The sequence below is a fragment of the Onychomys torridus genome, chromosome 3 (assembly GCF_903995425.1).
Source record: "Onychomys torridus chromosome 3, mOncTor1.1, whole genome shotgun sequence".
Lineage (NCBI taxonomy): Eukaryota > Metazoa > Chordata > Mammalia > Rodentia > Cricetidae > Onychomys > Onychomys torridus.
Genome location: NC_050445.1, coordinates 62,648,985 through 62,674,461, shown reverse-complemented (window position 1 = coordinate 62,674,461; position 25,477 = coordinate 62,648,985). Strand labels below are relative to the sequence as shown.

General features: G+C 42.1%; 1 protein-coding gene across 1 annotated transcript in view; it reads left to right on the top strand.

The window, feature by feature from the left end:
* Window positions 1-328: 328 nt before the first annotated feature.
* Window positions 329-25,477, top strand: part of Asb4 (ankyrin repeat and SOCS box containing 4) — a 41,181-nt gene continuing 16,032 nt past the window's right edge. Inside the window, exons 1-2 of the mRNA XM_036182179.1 lie at window positions 329-552; window positions 8,395-8,694. Coding sequence (XP_036038072.1) covers window positions 354-552; window positions 8,395-8,694 — 499 coding nt within the window. The 5' untranslated portion in view covers window positions 329-353. The remainder of the gene's footprint in view (window positions 553-8,394; window positions 8,695-25,477) is intronic.

Below are 25,477 nucleotides of genomic sequence, written 5' to 3'. Positions count from 1 at the left end.
TTTCTGTTGAGGAGAAAACATGAAGAGCATTAAGAGCTTTTTAAATCTTACACTTTCACTTTGGTCTTATAAGAAATAATTGTGACATTTCATGCTCGGAAATGTGTCACAGGAGCTTTCCTTCATATCGACACCACGCACTGCGGAAGGGAACTGCTTACGTATCTGCAGTTTAAACGACCTGACAACTCAGTGAGAGCCTGGGAGGATATTTTGAAGTTTGAAATGATCCCTATATAAATAGAACGGATCAGCATAACTTTGGGATAAAATTAGCCGGCAGTTTGTGGACTCTCCAGCCTTGCCTGTGTGCTGGGTGCTGCTCTCCTGATAAATCACTGCTCGGCTTCCACATGGCGCAGAGGATGGACGGCATCATTGCCCCTATCAGCAAAGCTGGAACTGCCAAGTTAGTTAAGAAAAATTTCCTGGATGCTCTAAAGTCAAATGACTTCGAAAAACTGAAGGATATTTTAACCCAGAGGCAAATAGATGTGGACACAGTGTTTGAAGTTGAAGATGAGAACATGGTTTTGGCATCTTACAAACAAGGTAAAAATTGTAGAGGTGTAATTGTGAAATAGTTATAAAATGAATTTTTGGGTCAGTAGGTCAGTTTTTGTCTTCAAAGCAGTTTTCTTATTGTTAGTGTCTGTTTAGAAATTATTTCTAATTTTTATCTTTCCTTCCTTTTAAAATGAGGATGCATTTGGGCTGGTTTATATATTATGCACACCTTTCTGGACGTACATCTCTGTTTACTGCTCTTTCCCGGTCTTGTGCCTGCAATTTGGGACCCTGGGCATTTGCATTTGTCATGCACAGTGTGTTTAGGACTTCTCTTGTGACTGTGGTAGCATAGGATAAAGAAAACGTTCCTGACTCTGGTCAGACTGAGATGTGCTTGTGGCAGGGTGGCTGTTGGGGGTCAGGCTGCTGAGTCTGTGCTTGCAGCTACTTACAGATATATCATCTCTATGTCTGTGTGGATGAAAAAGGGGGCTTTCTCCTCCACTTAGAGAGCTAATGAATGGAGAAAGCTGTGCCATAGGCACCTTCATGATCTGCATCATTTTAATGGGTTTCAGTGCAGGAAGAAAAGCTGAAGTCAAAATACCTCAAAGTTAACTTTTATTTTTCCTTTCTGCTGGGCTATGATAATAGATAAAAAATATTTTGAAAGGTTTAATTCAGAATCTCTGCTTTGTAAAAAAAAAAAATAGGAAAACAGAAGTTAGAACAAAAAAAATTATTAAGTCCCCTTCCCCCAGAACTCCTACTTAATAAATCAGAAATAGATTAGCACACTCATTCTGATTTCTCAAGTCAGCTAGTTAATGGGAAACTTTAAGTAGTAAAAGGCTGTCTGGTGAGTGTACTGTAAAGAAATACTCTGTTCACCCTCATATCTGTCTAAAGAAACCAGGTGGGAAAGGATAGTTGTTTATGCTCATGTATAAACCTATTTTCTATCCATTCAAAATCTTTAGTGTCAGCAATTTCCTGATACAAATGCTAATAGCATCTATTTCTAGCTAATTCTCTGCAATTCTGGAGGAGGCATAAAATCGTTGAGGATAGTGGCTGCAACTTTTATTTGTGCTTTATAATAAATTGTCATTGCTGTTTTGTTTGAGAAATGAAGGCATATATATATAAAGTTGAAGGGATTTTGTTGAAGGAAAAAATTATATGCTGTATAATCAGATGGCTTGCACCTTGTGACTTTATTTAATGATACTATCTAGATGCTAAGTGTATTTTATGACGATTAAAAAACAAAACAAACACAAAAAAACCTTCTATGTGTGCCACATGCAAGAGGACTCAGATTCAAGCCAGAGGGTAAACTACTTGACACTGAGTTGCAAAGACCAACTTTTCTCATTTCCAGAACAGGCAGACCCTTCAGACAGCAGGAGGGTGCAGTCATTCTGAGAAAGAGAACTTGAAGTTGTGTGCTTTTGGTGAACATTTCTCCTGGTGTCAAGCCCCCAAATGAGAAGACACTCTGTTTCAGTCGTCAGAAGGAGCCAATTCCTGTGGTCCTCATGGAGCTAACTTTTTATGTACCCTGATGACTGTTTTTTCTAGCATCCAGGCTTTGGAATGTGGCTTTCAGTGGGGGGGTGGGCAGAAATTTAAACCCTCCTCCCAAAGAAAGGAAAGAGTTCCAGTCTTAGGTTGGTGTCTGTTGGGAAAAACTGGACTTGGGGTTTGTATCTTCAGGGATGTCCAAGAAAGCAGTGCGCGTGTGCACACAGTGTGTACAGAAACAACTTTACTCTGTTTACCATGAGTATGTCAGACTCTGCCTCCAGTCACAGCCTAGGGTAAAATTCTCACTTTCTCAAAAGTTACTCGAAACTTGTTTTATGAGCCTCCAGGCTTACAGCCAGCCCTTTCACTCTGAAGGTGGGCGTGGAAGCCGTAAGTAGAAGCCCAGCTCCTGGCCAAGGAAAATAGATCTAAGTGGTGATATCAATGTCTTACCTCACAAAGGAATTCTCAGAGCAGTGTGGGACTGAGCGGTTGCAACTGGGTAGTTAATTAGTCAGTCAGTTCCTTCTGGGGTTTGTCTAAAGGACTGGGAGCCACCTCTGTGTGGCTTTGAAGGATGTGTGGCTGGGTTACTGTTTCTGATACTTTTTTTTTTTTTTTTCATTAAGTAAAAGCAGACTTTGGGGATGTTGAAAGGCTACATATTACTCTTTGATTTTTTTTTTTTTTTTTAAGTACACGGAAAGGCTGTACTCCTAAAAGTGAACAGGAAAAGTCCACAAGACACCCCTGTGCAGTTTGATTCACTTTTATAAGAAGGGGAGAAGCTCCATCACTCCTACCCACTCTCAGAAAGGGAACATAGTTGTTTACTCTCCAAGAGTGGGTATCTCCTGCTTAGGTATTATTCACATAAATAAATGAAGTAAATTGTAAAATGGGCAACAGATAGGGCCACCTCAAAACTTTCCTACACCAGCTGAAAATGTGATTCTGTATTCAACAGTCTGTTATCCACAGGAGGTTAGCTGGTCTGCAATCAACCTTCAGGTGATCTTGGTTTCCTTTAAAACACACTACATCGTTTTCCACAGAAGTTCAAAAAGTGGTTGAATTTATTACTAATTATATCATGTCTCAACAAACGTCAAGATCAGTGTGTGAGTGCTGGACTCAGAACTCCACTGGCAAAGAAACTGATTTAGAATGTAAATATCCCCCGACTCTAATCTAAAATGCATTAAGTGCACCAGTCATTAAAAGATGAACCCCCATAAAAAACTGCATTTTATGAGGAGTGGAGAGCAGAGGTATTGGGCCCGAGGGCTCTTTTTTGCCTGCTGTTCTGGGTCTTTCTCCTTGACAAACTTTCACCAGTGAAGGCCACACTTGAAGCAACCTCCACAGGAATCCTCAGTCTGTGCCGGGAGTTTATCACACTTAACATTTGTTCTTAAAGTTAGCTATCATGCTCTCCCCACACCCTGCCATTCTTAGCTTTATCATGAAATCTTCCGATAAATTCCCAGTTTGTTCTTTTAAAAAGCCCCCTTCTTTCACTTTGTAAAACTAACAATCAAAATGTGTTGGCTGGCATGAGAGATAATTCCCAGGGAACGACAGGCAGAGATGGGTGGTTTTAAAAGCATAGAAAAATGAGCAAAATATCATCTACTGGACAATCATTTTACTTTTAAGCATTTATTTACTGCATGCAAGCATACCACAACATATTGTGGTAATCAAAAGACATTTTGGGGTTCTCTCTTTCCACCATGTGAGTCACGAGGTTCAAACTCAGATTCTGAAATTTGGCAGCAAGCACCAACTCAGCCATCTCGATGGCCCCAGATAATCTCTTTAAAATACAACGACACAAAGAAATCGTGAGCATCCAAGTGAATTTTTAGCTACTGGATGCGACTAACAGTTGACTAGTTAAGGGGTGTCATGACATAGTTTGTTCTGCGATAAGTAGAAACTATTTAGGGTAAAGAGAGATGAAGGAGAAATCTCTAAGGCTCTCTCTCCATCACTCTGGTTCCCACTGTTAGCCTATGTACTGGAACCATGGGCGGATGTCTTCAAGGCTGTTTTTAAAGCTTTTCCCAGCTACACACTTCGATTCTTCTGCAGTTGCATGTTTGGGCTCCCTAATGAGACAAGCAGAATATCAAACCTCTGTCTCTGGTATGAAACTCCCTAGCCAGCAAGGTTAATAAACACCCTTTATTAATCTGTGTAGCGCACTTTAAGTACTTTGTTTATGGCCCACAGCCTCTTCTGGTCCCTTGCATGGTAGTTGTATTTTTAATTAAAATAACCAGCGAATTTGTTTCCACTTGAAAAGTTTCTGGCAGGTGCTCTATCTACCTTCTTAAGTAGCAGCTGATGTCCAAAGTTATCATGGGAGCTTTTTGTTCTTAATAAATGATCTCTTTCTCACCTATTTTTCTCTTGTTTTTAGGAAGATACTTTCCTCTTTTCCTCTTACCGGCCCAGGGGACTTCCTTCTTTGTAGGTGCTCGAAAAGTTTCTTTTTTTAAAACTTTATATTTCAAGCTTGCTTTCCTCTCCCATTCTCTAGGAAGCCTCTGAGAATTATCCTGAGAATATTAGTTATTAAACTAGTAGCCTAGAACTGCGCTTGTGCCTATAATCTTTCATGGCTGTGTAAATACCTGGACATGGCCAGAGTAAATGTCTGCTAATCCAGCTAAAGCAGTGTGTGCAAGCTTTGGCGGCAGCCAGAGGCTTCTTCAGCGTGGGGCTGGTTTTCCTTGGATACCATTAGCGCTGATAACTGTTGCGGAGCCTTGGCTTAGCTTTAGTTTAACCAGAGATGTGTGTCCCCTCCAAGCGCTGGAGCCAAACCAATGCTCTTTTTGAAAAGTGGGCTGTAAGCCTTCCATCCTCACCAAGTTTCTTGAGTGAGGAGGCTTTCTGCCTAGTCTTGCAGACCTATGACTTCAGTTTCAGGTTTAAATGAAACTTGCAGAAGTGTGCACAAGAGGGTTGATTCTGCAAAGTTTTTGTAAGGGTGAAACTTCTAAGACTTCTTTACAAGTTTTAGCTGTGTCAGGCATAACTGCAGACTGGAGGCAGCTTTGACTTATTTGGGGAGTGGTGGAGATTGGAGCTTTGAGAGTTAAAAAAAGTTTTTTGTTACTTTTAAAGTTGTTTCTTCCTTACAGGTATATATGATATAGTCTCTGTCCCGCCCCATTCTCTCTGCTTTCCCTCCTCCTTTTTCCCCTTCTGATTAATCTCTTTAGTTCCCCTGAACAATTTCATTTAGTCTGTACTAAATATAGTATATATATTTATATGTATCATGACTATATATACTATATGATATCTAGGGAGCACAAAGGAGAGAGAAAAGTATTACCTTTCTGAGACCGCCTTACTACAAAAATTTCCAGGCAGATCTATTTTCTGCAAACAATATAACTTTATTCCCTTTTATGGCTGAAGGAAAGCTCCATGGTGTCTACAAAAAAAAAATCACATTTTCCTTACCTATTCTGCTTTTGGCACAAGTCAGCATATCACAGGGATACTTGCCTTATTTATCACAGCAATGTGCTACACCTGAGTTATGGAGCCAATGTGGGTGTCTAGCAGCAATCTTAGAGAGTGTGGCCTCTGTCACTAGTGGTTATATGGGTGTGTTCCACTATTTTGTTTTTCCCCCACTAAGTATGCTTCACAGAGGCTCTGCCAAGACTTTGAGCCCCCTGAGAGCATATAACATGTGATGCACTGAAGATGAACGGCATAAGCAGATTACATGTCACAGTGTGAGGAAGCAGCTATGGCAGTGGGTGCTACAGATCCCTGTGTGCATGGCTTGCACTCAGGGTCCACAGTGGGGTTTATGTGTAGGGAGGGAATAGCCTTGCTCCTGCCTCAGCCTCTTTTTAGTTGAACCCTTTGCTGAAGCCAAGCTTTCCTGAACAGGTGCCTATGTCTGCAGCTTGCATACATGGGAATATAAGAGGCTTTCCGCAGAAGGAAGCAGCACCTTCTTCACACCCTCCCTCAATGGACTTCGTCCTCCTCTTCCTCTCCAGCCTTCCCCTTGTGCAGTCTGAGCATGCAGTTCAGTGGCTGCTGACCTCTGCGGAAGTGCACAGAGCAGTGCCTTCCAAAGGTAAACATGAAGAGAAAATCACATTCTAGGTTTGGAGGCCTTGGAAAGAGTGTGCTGTAAGAGAAGAGGCTGGTGTACACAGGAAATCCACTTGCTTCTGGCATGCTGTGACTATTGGTACTCATAGGTATGCGCACACACAGGCGCGCACACATGAGCAAATGCTGGTCTTTTGACATAACAACATAAACATTAGCACACCCCATTTTTGGTTTTGGAAGCTCACATGACCTCAGATCTGGTGCTCCATGAGGATAAGTGAACTTATTTCCATTCTTGCTAGAGAACCTGTGCTCCAGCTTGGTTTTAAGGGTGGACTCCTTGCTAAGGCCTGTCTTTGCTTGGCTCAGTGCAGCTTGTTCTCCTGTTTTGCTGCGGGCTGAGTTATTCAGACTCTCCCAACCCCATCTCCAACTCTACCACCAAAGTTCTAAAGTGCAGATTAAAGGCAGACGTCAGCAGAGCCTGAGCCTGCAGTCATCTGTCCCCATGGCCAGCCCTCTTAGGGCAGCACATAAGGTGCTTTCCTGCCCCCCAAATACACAGATGCCATGTAGAAGAAGTGGATTTTTAGAAAGAGTTCCACTTTAGGCTTGGTGAAATTCCAGGATCTGGTGGTCTGTGAGCCTAATTTCACAGTGAACAATTATGATTATAAGAGACATAAATGGGACTGACTGTTCAAAAGCCAAGGATGACTGACTGGTCCATATAATAAATGGGCAAGGAAAATTCTATTGGGGCTGCCAGGAATTTAGGAATAAGGAACACCATAAACAAACAAATGCATTTCCATGCCAGCAATGTGTTTACAGATGCATTCAGGAGAATCTCCCCCCACTTTTTTGATCTGTATCACAGGCTTAGAGTTAAACCTATAGAGTTAAACCATTTCCACAAAGACAAATACAGATGGAAACCCCATGTGGCAGATATACCCAGTCCATGAGATTAAACTGAAGCAGGCGATTTGTGGCGCTAGCAGGCTGAGAAAGTGGCCGTCTTCTGGTCTGGAAAATGAGAAGATTGAGCTGGATGGTCTTCCCATCCTGTGTTTCTTTGATTTTACATCAAAATTGTGTTTTTTAGTCATCTCTCTGCTGTTTCTCCCAGGATCATTTTTTCCCTATCCTATGCGGGAGCAGGCATGAGTTTCCAATCAGTTGCAGCATGGTGGCCTCTCATCTTTGCCACTAGAAAGAGGGAAAGGACACTCTGGTTTTCAGGATCAGAACCGGCTCCTTTCTGAGCAGTTAGAGAGACTGCCATTGCAAGTTGTTTGCTGAGGAATATTGAGTACAAGAAGTTGGGATGATCTGAGTGTGATGGAGCAGGCCTGTGGTCCCACTGCTAGGGAAGCCGAGGTAGGAGTGTTGCTGTGAGTTCAAGACTCACCTGGGCTATACAGTGAGACCCTCTTTCAGAAAGCTGAATCAGAAGAAAGGAGGAAGAAAAATTTTAAGTAGTGAGAATAGTCTAAGCTCTTAGATCTAGGGATAGTTCTCTTGACTAATTTGTGCCTAATTTGGGCACAGTTATGTGTGTGACACATTCAAGTTCCTTGTTTGTTTTTGGCTGCTAGGAAGTTCAAAGACAGTCTTACCATGCTGTTCTAGTGTAAGCACCAAATTTTTATTCTGTGAAGCTCTCTTACTTATCATTCCCCCTTTGCCTTTATTTTGTAGATCTTTAAAGGAATCTTGAATAAAAATGTGTGATTTGCCCCATGTTTTTCTTTAGAAAGAGATACCAGATAAACCAACAGGCAGGTGTGAGAAATAAAAAAATAATATAATCAAACCACACACTGACTGACAACTATACATACAGGGATGAGGAGTAGACATGAATAAAATTTATAAGCTTTGGAATGATTCAAACAAACTTAAAATGACTTGCAATTTAAAAAAGTTCTTAGAATGCATCCATGTAGCATAGCCTGTGAAATAAAATGCAGTCACACACAATGCAGTTGTGAGTTAACATGCTTTTGAGATCTAGGAAGCCTAAGTAAAGGGACAGGGAGCAGCAGAGAGGGCAGGAGCTGGAGAAAGCCTGATCCACAGCAGTCCTCAGAATAAGGCACTGAGCATCTAGTCAGTTGCCGAGGGCAAACTCCTGGTCTATCTTCCTTTCCATTTTATAGATGTGACCCAAATAAAACACCTTGTTAAAATCCCCACAGGACAGGGAGAGACACTGGGCCAAAGGTAAACTTACTTTCCTTTCCTTCTCAGGCTATTGGCTGCCCAGTTATAAGCTGAAGTCTTCCTGGGCAACTGGCCTACACCTCTCAGTCTTGCTTGGTCACGTGGAGTGCCTGATGGTACTGCTGGACCACAATGCCACCATCAACTGCCGGCCCAACGGGAAGACCCCTCTGCACGTGGCTTGTGAGATGGCCAACCTCGAGTGTGTGAAGGTACTCTGTGACCGTGGAGCAAAGCTCAACTGCTACTCCCTGAGTGGACACACTGCTTTGCACTTCTGCACGACACCAAACTCCATCCTCTGCGCCAAGCAACTGGTGTCTCGAGGTGAGACTTACTGGGTGGCTGACATGTATTCACACACACATGGTTTATTATGTGTGTTCATGTGCACATGGTTTGGGGCCTTGGTCATCTCTTTTTGCCTCAGGCAATGTGATGGCAGGTTCAGCCTGATTCAGGTCTGAAATCACCATATACATGACTATTTACATTTTTGTTGGTTTTATAGTATGTGTGTATTGCCCACTGAGATCATTCAGTGATTATCTTAATTTTTAAGTGTAAGAAGTGTGTTGATTTTCAGTTATGTTGATGTGTGGTATTTAGCCCCTATGCATCAAGTATTATGATGACAAAGAAAAAACTTTCTGCTCTCAACTTATATGAATGTATAGATGTATACATGAATATATGTATATGCATACATATTTCGGTAGCAGAGGATATAATAGTAACAAAACACATTTTAATTATAAAATAGGGAAGTGCTATCCAGGGGAAAACACCATCTGTATTAGAAGTGAACTATTATAGAATGTTAAAGACCTCTCTAGGTCAAGCAGTTGTTGCTCGCCCAATAGAATCCCATGTAGACATGCAATGCAGTTTGCACATTCCCCAGTCAAGGGCCTATCAACTTTGGAGAACCATGGATGTAAGTACTTGCATGTAGATCCCTATAGCTGAACATACTTGATTTCCTTGTAATTAATATCTAGGAGTGAGAAGAAAGGATGGATGGTCGATTTATAAGAAGTGATACCCTGTTTCCCAAAGTGGCTGGACCATTTTTTATTTCCACCAGCAATGTGTGCAAACTCCAATTGCTTGCTATTCTTGCCAAAATTGACAAAGTAATATATTAGCAAAGAGTTTAGCTCTCTGATAAATATGTAACACTGTCTCGTTGTGGTTTTAGATTGAATTTCCTTAAGGATGATGTGAGTGTTGTTATGTGTTTACTTGACAGATGAATATTCACTTGGAGAAATATCTGTTTACGTCTTTTGCTCCTTTTTTAATGAATGAGCTGCTTGCGGCTTGGTTATGCTGGATACAAGTCCTTTATCAGATCTGCAGCTTGCACATAATCCCATCATGTGTTTCCCTTTTTTAATTTCCTGCTCTCTGTCTCTGTCTCTCTGTCTCTGTCGCTGTCTCTCTGTCTGTCGTTCTCTTCATGACAAGGGCTCCCAAACTATCTAACTAATTCAGTCCTGGAATTTAAGAGTTCTAGTACTTGGGAGACCGAGACATGAGGATGATACGTTTTTCAGGCCAGTTCAGGCTATAAAATCAATGGGAAATTATCTGAAAAATACAAGAAGCAATAGCATAAATAAAAAAAAAGAAGGTGTCTAGTCCATGATGATAAATGTTAACATTCAAATAGCCAAAGTGTAAGGAGGAGCCATTGAAGGAGAGTGGGATGGACTGACAGAGAAGTTGGAGAGCTGAGTATGCTTACAGGAAATCAGGACTAAGAAAGAAGTGAGTTTGTTGAGAAGCAGGGACTAGCCACCTACAGGGAAAGCTACCAAGGTTAAATGAGATATTCCTTAAAGCAGATTAACACTGATAAAATAAAAGAACAAAACTAAACAAAACAGAAGTGAGTCTGATGAAATGGTGTGGAAGATAGATTAGACTGGGTAGGGTGTAAATGAGTATTTGGGAGTGAGTATGCTCTTGACTGTTGAGGGAAGTTTGCCTGGAGACCCCAGTGCAAGCATAGTCTGCTTGTGATGCCTGGGCTGGGGGAGGCCACCGGAGGGTACCGTCTGCAGCTTGGATAAAGGACTGCAGCGATACCGAAGGAAAACTGCTGAGGATGGGTACTTTGGGGTTACTCTAGCAAGCTTTCAAGGATCCAGTTTTCTAAAGCTGAGATAGGATGAAATCTGGAAATGACGAGACACATCTCCATTTTTAACAAATATGCCATAAAGGATGCTTTCCAACACCAGGGTGGATTTGCTGACGGTAAGATGAGGCCATTCAAATATGATGAGTTCCCCCTCAACAATGCTGTGCAAAGTCATCAGCAAAGATGAGGGAGAGCAGGAAAGGTAGACATTTCCATGAGCATGGGGAGGAATGCAAGAATAATTTACTCAAGAAGAGTAGTAAGATGACTGAGGTCCTAGAAGGTGCTTCTTAAACAATGGGAACGAAGGGGGGCCATCAGTCTGCCTGCTGCTTCCTGAGGAGGGAGGGGAAAGGGAAGAGAAGAGGGAGGAAGAGAAAGAATGAGAGAGGGCAGGCAAGTGAAAGGTTAAGACTGGAGAGAGAGAGAGAGAGAGAGAGAGAGAGAGAGAGAGAGAGAGAGAGAGAGACAGAGAGAGACAGAGAGAGACAGAGAGACAGAGGAAGACAGAAACAGAAAGACAGAGACAGAAAGACAGAAAAGACAGACAAAAAACAGAGAGAGACAGAGCAAGAGAGAGAGACAAAGAGAGAGAAAGACAGAGAGAGACAGTGGCAGAGAAAGAGATAGATAGATAGATAGATAGAGAGAGAGAGAGAGAGGGAGAGAGAGAGAGAGAGAGAGATGAGAGCTGGAGGGCGTGGGGGGGTGTGAGAGGTTGGTGGTCTGGGTTGGTGGATGGATTAGCTTCCCAGCTCCCTCAGATCCTATGCTCTGGCACCTCCACATTTTATATTTACTTCCTCACTCATTTTAGATTTTTAAAATTTGTCCCATTTTCTATATTAGTTTAAACTTTAGATTTTGTATCATAAGAAATTATAGATCTGTTATTCTGTTAGCAAGAGCGGTAGGAACAGGCAAGCTGTGATCTGTCTGTACTCACACACTCATTTCCTATCTTTAAACTTTTAGAATTTCATACACGCATAGGATAAAATATAATGATGCCCACCATCGATTTTCTCCTTCTAAATACCCCCAATTACCCTTTATAAGTTTCCTTTCCCTCTTCATGTCCTTTTTTTCCTTCTTTTTAAAGTAATTCACCGAGTCTAATTAGTGCTTCCATATAAACGTGGTTGTGGGGCCATCTACTGGAGCCTGGGCTGCCTAGCAGCTGCTGCATCTCTACCGGATGATGCTCCCTTCTGAAGCTCTCAGCCTGGGAGAGAGCCTCAGCTAGGGTTGAGGATCATCTCACACACTGGGGGGAGTCTTGACAACCTACATCAGCTTTAACCCTGCTTCTGGGATGAGGTATTCATTTTGGATAGGCAGGCTTGTGACCTAGAGCTCCCGTTTGTTCACAGACTCAAATTCATGCTTTAGTAATCCCCTCCAAACAAGTCTATTCAGAGAGAACAGAAAAGGCAATATGAACCTGAGCTTAGCACTGGGCTTGGTCACATCCTGCAGGCCTTCAGCACACATCCACTTAATACTTTTGTGTTAGCAGTTTCGATGGAGTAAGGAAATAACTTAAAACACATACAATTTGCAACCGGTATGCTGGAACTTCCAAGATATATCTGATTTATTTTCACCACCATAGAATCATGTATATTACTAAATTTTAAAAATACTTGTCTACTTAATAGAATATTTTGTTATACTGTCTGCATCCCAAGCACACATTCAACTGTGTCCAAAGTGTTTCTTTACATGGGCAGGTTTTACTGTTCTATTTACTTATTTATTCATAAAGGCTCTCACACCATAGCTCTGGCTGGCCTGGCACTCATTCTAAGGTGCCTCCAATCTGTAGGACTCTCTTGTCTCAACTTGTTGAGTGCTGGGACTACAGGTGTGGGCCACTGGCTTTGGTTAATGTTTAAAGATTTTTAAATAGCCTTTTATAGGGGAGTATGAACTATATTGATATATTTTTCTAAAAATTGCATGTGACTATGTGTATCAGGAAATAATATCTAAGTTATTCATCAAACATTACCAAAGTTAATATTTAATAGTATCTAACTTTTTGTAATCTTTGTTTACTATGTGTGTGCTTGTGCACATACACACATGTGCCATATTGTTTTTGTGTAGAGGGCAGAGAGCATCCTGTGGGTTCATCATGTACCTATTGAACCATCTCTCTGGCCCCTAAGTCATTTTTTAAGGCACATCTATATGTTAAAGACCCTTGGTTTTGTGAGTTATTTTTTAAAGATAGGGTCTTGTGTAGCTCAGGCTGTCCTCTGACTTAGTATGGAACCCAGATGACCCTGAGCTTCCATTTCCCCTGCTTCTACCATGTGTGGGTGTATGCAGTTCTGGCCCTCATTCAACCATTTTTTCCATCTGAGCTCTAGCTCTCTCTACCTATTTTGAAGTATGACACTTGGCAACTAGGAATCCATAGAAAAACAAAATTGCAAATGAAATAATTGGGGAAGTTTTGGTTTTCGCTTGTTTGCTTGTTTTGTTTTCCATTTCTTTGGATGAAGGAAAAGTAGGTAAGTGCTGTGGGCCAGTCCTCCAGTCTGCAGACTTTAGAAGACCCCAAGGAATGAACTCTTATGTCTCCCTGGGCATCTTTATGTCCTCAGCCCATAGGGCAGCGCTTGTAAAACAATCCCTGGTGGGAGTATGCAGCTCCAGGAGCCCTGAGTACACGGCTGTGCCCTCCACCAGAGAATTAGTGTGAACTGTCACATTGACAGCTAATGAAAGGATGCCTCTGGTCAGTTTCACACCCCTGGTCTCTAGGGAATTTGGTGGATGGTTGAATCCTGTTTCCCTGTGATTTTGCTGCAGGCATTTGGGGGAAGAAGTCACATACATCTCTTCCTGAGTGGACAGAGGGAATGGAGACGGCACATCCATATCAGCTAGGAAAATAAGCCAGGCTATAAGGAAACTCAGGACCAGAGCAGTCCATTAGAGGAAGGACTAGTACCATGGCAACTGAAAACCGATGTAATTTCATTTGCTATTTAATGGGCTCTTTGTGGGAAAGTGCTCTTTGTGGAAAAGGCTAATTGAGTCCAAAAAATTGCATGCAATTTTCTCTTAAAGGATTTTGTCCTGTTTTTTCACTGTTGCGGAGCCGGCTTTGTCCCATGCTGGATTTTGCCTGCTATTTTTCTGTTTGCCTTTCTACTTAATGCCGCCATCTTCTGGCCTTTGTTCCCTTTGGTGTTAGTATAATGGCGTTCATCAGTTGAGAGGGCTTATTTACCTCAGCGAAAAGGTCTGTTCTTTGCTTCCTGCATTTCCCTATGAATAAAGAGAGTCCGGTCAGGTTTGGCTGGCTCCTAAGCAGTACATTATTTCTATCCATCCCCTTTCCTAAGAGGAAAATGAACACTGCTTGCTTTCCACCACATGAAGCTAATCCCAACAGTAGGAGGAAAATTTGTTACCTGAGGAAAGCTATAAAAATTCAAATGGCTTCTAACAGGATATAGTGTATGGCAATGTAAAGAAGACCCTGCCTCTAAAAAGACCACCCTCTGCTCCCGGGTGCCACACAAACACAAGTCACCTACTTAGGAGAGTTCCCCATCAGTGGTACACAGCCTAGAAAGGCTTCATTTTAATGAGGAAACGGGCACACACCGGCTGGACAGACGTCTCTCCCCACCTCACTGCTGTGCTGTGCTGGGCTGCGCACACCCTCCCTTTGCCTGTGCTGTGCACTGTGGCAACACAAATCTGGCCATTGTATTCACTTGCAGGCCACCCCAAAGATGCTTGCCACTTCTGCTATATTGTAAGTATACCTAGGCAATTGGAATTTCATTTTTCTCTTTAAGTTGCCATTATATGTTAAAATTATTTTAAAGGAAATTATAAATCACCATTAAAAATAAAAATTTAAAGAATCACAAAAGGGAAAACAATCTTTCATTGTACAAAGAAAGAAACGGAGACAGTAAATGATAGGCAAGGACATTTGTGACTGCTTCCTGCTCAGAGATCTTCCTCTGTCAGACGCAGAGTATCTCTAAGTTGCTTGCCCTTGAAAGGCTGCCTTCTTCCACCTTGTCTCCTGGACTGCTCGAGAGAACTGAAATAAGTTGGTAGGCCCTGTCTCATACCCAGCAGACAGCAGTTTCTCCAGCCCCACTGTATCCCTTGTAGGCAATCAGCCCACACTGTGTAGAACACAGCCTTCAGCAGAGGGTGGAAAGTCCATGGTCCCTCAGTGGTGCAGCTTTCAAAGTATCTTTTTGGAATGAAGGCTACTCTTTGCACATCGCTTCCACATCTTCAGCTCTGTTCTGGGAGCAGTGGGGGTCTCAGCATAAAGAGAAAGGGAATAAATAATGTATAAGGAACAAAAAGGAGAAAAACTGCCGTATTTCACGCAATTATGTTTGTCTACATTAAAAAAAAACTTGAGAAAATCTACCATCAAATGATTAGAATTAATAATTGAGTTTAGCAGTCATCTTACATTTCCAATCATTCTACTAATGAACCAATCAGATTTCTATATACTAGAAATAAGGAAATGCAGTTGTAGGAGAAGATAATTTATAATATAACACGAAATTAAAGAAATCCAGAAGATGTATGTAATAAAGGAGATGGGAGAATCCAAGCTCTCTGAAAAGAATTAAGATATTAAACTCAAGGTCCATTATGAAAAATGCAGTCCTGATTTTTCCCTAGAGGTAGCTGCTTTTACTTCTCTAGTTTGATTGGTCTGGTGTTTATATATTGCCAAATATCTACCGTTTATTTATGTATGAAAACAAAAAAGATGTAGCCATGTAAGTTTGGTGGCAATCAGAACTATAGTGGCATGATGAGGCTGTATCTTTTTTTCTCTTTTGGAGACACCTGTCTGCATTGGCCCTTTCCTGTTCCCAGGTTACCAAGGTAGTTGCAATAACCACAAAGCTTGCTACTAACTGGGATAAAAATGTCTGTAAAAAAAATTCCTTATTTAGTCTTTTTTTGCTTAGATTTCTATGTACTCACTGATATTTTAAGCCTGTTTTTGCTCTAAGTTTAATTTTTACAAAGATGTTTAACCTCGGTGAGTATTAATCAACTATTAAATCAACAATTGAATCCTGGGGGGAGGGAATTCCCTTTCCAGATCCTCTAGTGTTGTTCCTGTCTGGTCTGGGAGCTGCTGTTGTCTTGGAGACCTTTCCTTCATCTTGACCTCCCTGTTCTCTTCAGGTCAGAGTTCCTCTCCCCAAATCACACTTTTTAAAAATCTTTGTTTGTCGTGTTTTGAGCTGACCATATCCTTAATGAGAGTTCTTAGAAATCACGCTGGAGATGCTAACTAGCACTCAGAGCAATTGCTTATCCTTGATGGACAGAGAAGCCCAGGTTCATAATGATTTCCTTCTAGAAGAATAATAGCATTCCTCCATATTTCAAGAGGTAGCTGAAAAATCTGAAGCCAGTTTATTTTTCAGCCTTCGCTTGTGAGCTTCGATATTCTTCCCTGCAGAGTGTGGGGTTTGGAATTCCACAAGGGTCTGCGTGGATGCGTCTCTTTTCATCTACTTTCCTGGGTCCTTCCAACCCCCACAATACTTCTCTGTCAATTCTAGGAAATGTTCCTGAATGTTTTTTTTTTTTTTTTTTTCTGCATGACTTCTTTCCTGCTTTTATATATCCTCCTCTGCAAATTGCTATCATTTGACTACTAGTCTCCCGCCTTGCTCCTGGGCTGCTTCCCTGACCTGTACATCTGCACCACTATGCTTGCTTTCTGAAAGGCTTGCTCTAGACTGTCTGGGTTGTCTGAGAACCTCTGGCTGTCTCCTTGCATCTAAGATGGAGTGACTGGAATCCAAATGAAGTTTGTTAATTATTAGCTTCACTCACTCTGGGGAATTTGGCTACATTAATCATTTGAGAATTTTTTTTCCTGGATATATTCCCTAAAGAAAAACATCCATCTGGCTTCTTCCTAGAAATTTAGCGTCAAATTGCCAGTATACTAGGTGGTGGGTCTCAGGTAGTGCAAATGTAGTAAACACACCTACACTCTAGGACATTACCCCCTCCTTTTCGCAGAGCTAAAATCTGCTCCTGTGTGAGGCGTGAAAAGAGCCTTCCATTCCGAGTTTTCCAAGAGCGCCGTTAAACCACATGTTATATTCTGTATTCCCAAAGGTCATTGTTCTATTCTCATAGGATATTGTAGTTTTCTTTTATGGTGCTTACATTTGCTTAATTCTTTGATTAATGTCTACTTGTAAGTTTCATGAGAACAGAGCTCTTTTGTATTGGATCTGTGTTAAATCTTCAACCCAGAACAAGGACTAGTGCTTGGGGAAGAGTGTAGTTCAAGGCACCCCATGACCAGTCCTGGATAAGTTGGACACGTCACACCATTCAGTTATTGGACTCTTTCCTATGTGGATTAGCCTGCCAGGGGAGAAAAGTCTGAAATGACATACTATGCTATGCTATGCTATGCTATGCTATGTTATGCTATGCTGTGCTGTGCTGTGCTATGCTATGCTATGCTGTGCTGTGCTGTGCTGTGCTGTGCTGTGCTATGCTGTGCTGTGCTGTGCTGTGCTGTGCTGTGCTGTGCTATGCTATGCTATGCTATGCTGTGCTATGCTATGCTATGCTGTGCTGTGCTGTGCTGTGCTGTGCTATGCTATGCTGTGCTGTGCTATGCTGTGCTGTGCTGTGCTATGCTATGCTATGCTATGCTATGCTATGCTATGCACTTTGAGATCTAGTGCGCTGGGGATTCAAAGATTTCTGTGGATTGGTATCACAGATGGTGTTCAATATTGCAAAAACTGAGAGATAGAAGCCAAACTGAGGACGCTGATAACTAAAGCGGGATTGTCCACGAGAGTGAACACAACTTTTTAAAAAGTATTAAGAGGAGGAGGCAAGAGAGAGGTGTTCCTTTTCTTTTTATGTAACACCTGAATGTAAAAACATGATGCAAATTCTACTCAGCGTTCAAAGTTTGAAGACAGGAAGGATGGAGGGATAATTTACGATGTGAGGTTTCTGAGAAGTTTGGGGAGGGAGGTCCAGAGAGGGTACAAGATTGTCTTTGGAGAGGAAAACCCCACTTGTATCAGGACCTACAGTGGAAAGGGGAAAGATGGGGAGTTGATAGATGAGCTGTCAGGGTTTGAAGAAGTCTCCATTTGCATGGCATTTTCTTAGCAAATCAAGTCATAAGGATACTGGGGAAGGACAAGGATTAAATACTGGGAGAAGACATTTGGGATGCTGATTTTAGAACGTAACCAATATGTTTGGAGACAAATGCTGGGCCACCTAGAGTGGCCAGCTAAACTTTCCTGCTGCCCTTTGTGACGGTACCAGTCTTGTTCTGAGGGAACCACAGCAACAATGTGGTTCTTGCCACATGGCATTCAGCTGCTTGGGAGTAGGCACTGAGACTACACCTCGCCTCCCTTCCGCTTAGTGCCATTCCTAGCATTAGAGGATGCTTTGTGACGTGGGGGAATTGAAAGTTTTGGCAGTAGAGGGGCTGAAATGCGGGGACACGGAACTATCTGGAGGGGATGGGCTGAAAGTAAGGAACTCCTAGTGGACAAGAAGTGGCAGAGAAGAATGAACACATTCCCGGAGCGGTTGTAGCAAATAGTAAGCATGCAAGCTGTAAAGAGATGAGGTGAGCCCAGAGAATTGGACGTGGGAACTGGTGGTTGGGGTAGCATCTGGCTTCAGTAAGGGCAGTCCAGGCTTGACTGTGAGTTGCAGTCAGAGGGGAGAGAAAGTCACCAAAGGGAATGAGACCCAAAGTCTGAGAGACCAGGGCTTCTGGTCAGCTGCATATGTTAGACACCCAAAAGAATGGTAGACATTTACAAACTGAAGGAAAATGTGATGCAGGTGTCTGAATCTACAGAAGCTGATGGGGAGATAAATGTATTATTCAGGCGGAAGGTTACATGGAAGAGCTGAAGAAGCACAGCCCTAAAGAACTAGGGATGTTCTTTTTATTTATTTATTTTCAAGGGAATTAGGGAGTAATTGGAAGCAGCAATGGGGAGTCAGATAGATGAAAAAGAACACCCAACTATATACTGAAGGCTAGAGCTAAGCATCCTATATCCATTGTTTGAGCTCAGAACAGAGCAAAGCTAGTTTGGTCGCCATGGTGACCAACGCCATGTCTCCGGCCTCATTAATCCAGTGTTCCAAACTAAGCACTTTGCAATAGCTTCTGAACAAATGCAACAAGGCTCTGCATACTGAAAAGGGCACATTCATGTTAGGCAGGAGAAAAAGGTTTTCAATTTCATTCATTAAACTTGAGTAAATAATTTAATATCTTTGTGTGCTAGTCCTCCAAGCTAATGAATAAGGATACATGCTTAATGGAAAAAGCTTGCTTAATAAAGTTAACAGCATCGGCTCCACACATAAAAGAAATTGATGCTGCCAGTATATATGCACACAAAGGGGAAAATGGAAAGGGAAATAATATATATTAAACCATGTGCAGCATGGTTATGTCAGGCACTTTAGAATAAAATGTCTCATTAAATCCTTTGACAAGCGTGTTAAGTGCACGTTATTTTCCTCACCTTATAGTTGAGTAATCAGAAACTTGGAGAAGTTAAAGAAGGTTTACCCAGTCTGTCTTACCTGAGCAGGCCCAGTGCTGTTTGCATTGAGTCCATGCTGGTCCTACTGTGTCTTGCTGCAAACTGTATGCTGCTCCCCTTTGGAGACAGTGGACTGATTAAAGAATTTGACAAAAACTTTGTGCTCTCTTGACATGTCTTGTGAAGTCTGACTGTTATATCAGAGTCCCACTAGCTTGAAAAGAGTCAACCATCATGGGGTGTTGAGGTGTTCTGGAAGGCTTTTTTGAGGAGGAAGCTGGGTATAGCATGTGTGCTTAATTAAAGGACATGAAAAACACTTGATGCTTCTATAGCTCCCCCAAAGCAATCATTTGTCCCCACTTTATTATTTCCTAGCACACCAAATAGACAGTTTTATAAGCAGGCTCACCTAAGGGAGAACAATCTTGTCCTTTTGAATAGTATGGTGCCTTCATTTAGGTTTTCTGATTTTCTGTAACAATTCAAGTAAGTGGAGATAAATGATTGAAGAAGTTATATTAAAAATCCACTCATTCATTTTCCTTAAAATTAAACTCTGTAATTAAAAGCACCACTTTGACCAATGTCCACATTTCTGCCTCCAGGAAGAATGAATTGCAAGCTATTAAATAACAGAAACCAGCTGGTGCAAGGCAAAGCTCTGGCCGCCAGCAAGAAGATGCTGCAATACACTAAGCTGCAGAAACAGCCTGTTGCAATGCAGAGCTCCGGCCGCTGAACTCACCTGTTACTCAGATGATTTTTCTGAAGTTTAATTCTTTAAGAATCCAATCACTAATTCTTCTGTCTTTACCTATAAAACTATTCCAGTGTATATTCAAAACACAAATTGGGAGGAGCTGTCCACAGCAGTCTCCAGCATTTTCAAGGTCCAGTGAGCATCCTCCCACAGAGAGTCCCTCCCCCCAAGAGGCCATTTTCCCTTTCCACCTGACTCTCTTGATTTGAAGTCCCCTCAAAAGTCACATGCAGTTCCCTTTCTAAGTTTTCTGCCTGGGTTTGCTATCTTTGTCTTATAGCCAGACGCTTCTAAAACCGGAAATTAAGATGACATTTTCTTGGGCCCTGAACTGCTTTATTTTTTTCCCATCAACACTACTATAATTTTTTCTTGCTTAAAGGATCCTTGATCTCATTATCCTGTGAACATTTTAAACACCATTTAACAGAAAGATTTCAGATTTGAAAACAGCAAGGCAGTGTTTTCTTTGTAATCTTTGCAAGTAATGGCTTACAGAAGATAATCTAAACAATTCTACCAGGGGCTCAAGGGCTCAGATTTGGAGGTAATGGTTGAATCAACAAGATCCCCAGGCTTTCTTCTCAGCTTTCTATTAATCTAAGTGGGAAAACTCACAAGCAGGGAAAATAGCGGAAGCGTCAGTCACGTGCCAGCTCCTAATACATTTCTACTCACTGGAAAGCCTGTGGGAACTGAAGGAGAGCAGACACTCACCTTTTCAGAGACAAAACATTTCCCCAGCAATGAGAGGAGATGCTAGCCAACACCACAGAGAAACACCCTGATTACAGCATCCCTGGTCTTTGTTCACCGTGGCTTGAGGAGTTTGGTAGCCCTCCAAACTTATCTCCAATTAAAGGGCCAGACTCTGCCAAGAAGTGGCATGGGGGAAGTGGAAGGCAAATTTGTTCTCCAGAGGCAAGGTTGAATTAACCTAGGTGAGTCAGGGAGTGCCTTGCAAAGGCCACTGGACTTCATAATAATTGTAAGAAGTTCAGCTTTGTTGGCAAATACCTGCAATGTCAGCACTTGAGGGGACTGAAACACGAGGATGATGAGTTCTAAGCCAGCCTGGGCTCCAGAGCTCAGCTTTGCCTTGAAAAAGTTATCTTATATGGTGTCTTGTTGCACACCTGGAATTTTATCCACGCTCTCCTTAACCTTCACAATCATCTCATGAAGTTAGCTGTGTTGTCTCAGCTTACAGACTTAAACCTAGCGTAACTAGTAAAACCCAATTGTAGTAACTAGATGGACCTCAAGGCAGAGTACCTGTGCTGCCCAGTAGGTGGTGCCGTCTTACCTTTGCTAGTGAGAGAGGCAGGTAAGGTAAATCAGTCTTGGGACAACCTGGACTTTGCCATTGCCCTATTCAGAGACAGTTTGTCTCCACTATAACCTGAACGTCAATCAGCGAACTTGAATTCTCTGGTGCTTTTGACCAGGGAAAAGCACAGTTCTTTAGGATTTCCTTCCTTTGCTAACATTTCTGCTTGGATCAGGTTTGGGGGGACGGCTCACAGGGGTGGGGGCTCGCATGGATATCTTTGTTGTGAAAACCTGAACTCAAAAGTAATTCCTAGGAATATAAGTTCTGCAGTAAGGTTTCTTGAGTTAAAATCTTGACTCTTACTCACTAGATGCATAAAACAGGGCCTTGAATCTTAGCCCTCACCTATTAAATGGAGACACTGTTAGTCGGCCAAGTGACTCTAGAGTATTGGAGGTAATGGTTAAACTAAAGAAGACTCTGAGGCCCCCATACCTGTACGAGATCATGCATCGCACCTGGATTTTCACCTCTGTGCTGTATCTCTGTAGCATCTTTGCTTCTGTCCAGGAATGCATTCTCCAAAGTCCAGTATTTTAAGTATCAATTTTAGTCCTGTTACTAGGTGTGCTGTAGAAGAAGGTGCACTGATTAAATAAGCCTGGGGAAGTTCTTGAAGAATTCAGCTTCCCTCTGCATAAGACCTCCTGGATCTTGTGCATGCTAACACTGAGTATACTTGTAGAAAGCTGCACAGGAAAAGTCGCACACGTTTATTTAATCAGAGTTCTTCTTAATACGCCACACAACACTAATATGTCACAGAGCAGAATTTGGGAAATGCTGGCTTAAAGTACTGATACCAGGCTTATAGCAAGAAGAAAAATTCATATCTAGTCAGCAAAGGCATGAGGCTTTGTGTAAATCAGACCCCCACCCCTGCTTCCCACCTGAGGTAGGCTTGGGGAAGAGCAGCAGGCAGCAGAGTGGAAAGACAATCTGTCTTTCCTCAGAGTGCACTGATTCAAAGGACAATCTTACCCGCAAATCACTTTCACCCAGGGAAACAAGGGAGTAATGGGGGAAGGGAGAAAGAGGAGAGGGTGATGCTTTTTCACATGTGGGAAATATATGTGTGAGTTTCATCTATGTGTAGGAACTGTTAGGGGAGAAGAGGTGGATCAGCTGAGGGAGAGGGAAAGGACATGATCGTGGGGGATATGAACAAGGGATAATGATGTGTAAGTATGTAGGTATATCATATATATGTAAGTATACTTGCATATATGTACTACTTGTGTATAAGTATATATGTAAGTAGACTTATATACATGACTTACATATATGCATATACCTACATACTTATACATCATTATCCCTTGTTCATATCCCCCACCATCATAAACATATATATTTGTGTGTGTCATAATGAAACCCATTATTTTGTACCATAACTAAACAAGTCAACAGCTAAACAAACACCTCCACAGAAATATCCAGAATAGTATCTGATAAAATATTTAGGCATTGTGGCCAAATAAAATAAAATTAACTACCGCTTCTGCTGAAATATGTGTTTAGTCTCAGGCCTATAGAATTATAAGATGATGCATTTGTGCGATTACACGCCACTTCATTTGTGACAGTCTACTACAGAAAATTTTGACAGGAAACTAATAGCTCCCCTCTATCCTTCTATTTTGCCTAAGCATCACCTCCAGTCATTTTTTGGTTATCAGTCTCAGTTTTCCCCATCATAGAGCCCTGGGCCTAACAGATGCAAACTCTCAAATTGTGTTAGCAGAAGGTATTTCTCCAAGATCCTTTTCCTAGCTGAGCCTGGTGTCACATGTCTGCAATCTCAGGTACTTATCAGGCTGGGGCAGGAAGACTGCAAATTCAAGATCACTTGGGTCTGCAATGTGAGTGAGTGTAAGTTCAGTTTGGGAAACACAATGAAACCTTGTCTCAAAATAAAAAGTAAAAAAGACTGTTGTAGAGTGCTTGCTAGCATAATGCCCTAGGTTCAGCTCCAGTAACACACACACACACACACACACACACACACACACACACACACACACACACGCAGGGGGTGGGGGCTGCCGGGAGGAAGAGGGAGAGAGAGAACAAAACTGATCACAAAGTAAGCAGAACTGTGTCCCTGGGTAAAGGAAGAAGTCTGTATTCTTTTGGTCTTGTAGATTCATAGCTGTTTTTCATACTCCCTCAGGATTAGAGACCTGGGCTCCATTTCAGCAGGTTTTCTGTGAGTGTAGAAAGACTCCTGACACTGCTTCTGGATGAACAGACCCCTTGCTCATTGTCAAGGACACTGGCTCCACCAGAGGTAGAACTGTCCATCCAAGATTTGATTTTTATTGCTGCCTCTGAGTAGGGAACCCATGGCTACTCAACTGACTCCTTCCCATGTGATGCTTTTGGCCACCTCAGTGCCCCTTCTTCTTGGCTTCATGCCACACCAGGACCGCATCCTATATCGGTGCAGACATGGCCACTCTACTCTGGAACTGGGCCAGGCCTCCTCTTACTCTGAGGCAAACCGAGCAGAATTGTAAAGAAAGAAGTCTGTACTCTTTTTTTTTTTTTCAAATTCATAGCTATTAAAAACAACAACAACAACAACACTTCCTTTGGATTAGCTTCTTTTTTAGTTGAATGACAATAATAGCATCATTTTCTGCAGAAAAACATCATTTCAACAATTTCAAGTATAGATATGGTCTCACTTCATGTGCCCAACAAGATTACTCTAAGATTGTATAATAATGGTCCCTTTTCCCTGAGTCTGAGCTATTTATTCTTATCCATGGTTACTTTGTTAAATTTTAATAAGTGGTTTTTGGAATTAAAAAGATAAAAGAAAATGAAGTAAACGTGGGACGACTGAGCTCAGGCGATACCTGCATCTTGTTTTCTAGGCGTTCATCTAGAAAGATATCTCTTCTTTCAGGTTCAGTAACTTTAAAATAAACAAAATGATAAATAAACATGGGCTGTTTGAAAAACATCTGCCTCCCAGGGGACGAGAGCAATATTGTGAGGAGCCGGCTGATAAGCCTTGATATGAAAAAGATTTGCTTCAGGAGGCGCAGGGAGCTAGTTTGTTATCTCTGCTTCCTGTTTTCAGCATGGCTGAAAAAAGCAAACAGCGGTCATTCTGCAGTGGGAAGGCTTCTCTGAGAACAGGCAACTGTGACAGAGTCCACTACAAGCCCAGAGCTGAGCTGGTTTGAACTGGTTTGATCTGGTTTGTGACTCTTTTGCTGACCTGTGTTCAGCACTGTGGACTGCATCTCTTTCTCTTCCCTGCAGTGACATGCCAGTGTGTCTGAATCCAAATATGGCTGTGTCCACCCAGTCCCATGGCTTCCATACCAATCCTACTTGAGATTTCTGCCCCTCTTCCCAGGCATCCAGAACCCTCTACCTCACTCTGTCAAATTAATATTTAATAATAATGCCAAACTTCACATACTGAGAAGGAAGCTGTTCCTGCCCATTTCAGTAAATGACAGACCTCCCTCTTCTTACAGTTGCTCCAGGGAAAACTCAGCAGGCATCTTTGTCTCCTTATGTTCACTGTGTGTCTTACATCCCACAATGGCCCCTGTCATTTCCTCCAAAATCTCTCCATCTGGGACCACTTCAGATTACCACCTCCATGGTACCAACCCCAAGCATCAATGTTTGCTCCTGAATACCATACTAGACCTCCAGTAATGTCTTTGTTCTCATGCTTTGTGTTAGTGTCCTAGAGAAGTCCCACAAAAGACCACCATCCATGTATGCAATCAACAGGAATGTTCATTATCCAGCATGCTGGGGCCAACCATTCTACACAAAGGCCAAATGGTGAAGACCCAGAGAGGGACATGTGGGCTCTTTTTAAGCACAGCAATGAGGAGGTCCTAAGGCAGTTTGGTCATTTTGGATATGACTGGCTTAAGCAAGTGGCAATCATATTGGTACGTTCTAATTGACCAGGGCTAGTCAGGGGCTAATCAGGGTTACAGTTTTCCATTGTGGGGGCAGGCCTGAACAAGTCATAGGCTTTGTCCTTATTTGATTATCATCTTGAGCTGCTTATGGTTCATCCCATCAGACCTCCTTGTCCTTGCCATCAGGGGTGTCTTTTGTTTGTGGCTCTTTCTCAGCAAGTTTTTGAGTCTGGAACCAGTGACTCAAAGAGAATCTAACAGTGTGAGCATGCGTAAGCATCTCTCAGAGGATCTACCACAGACAGGTTCACTTGGGTCTTTGTTAATGTCAATGCAATTATCCCCAGAAGAATCTACAATTGTGAC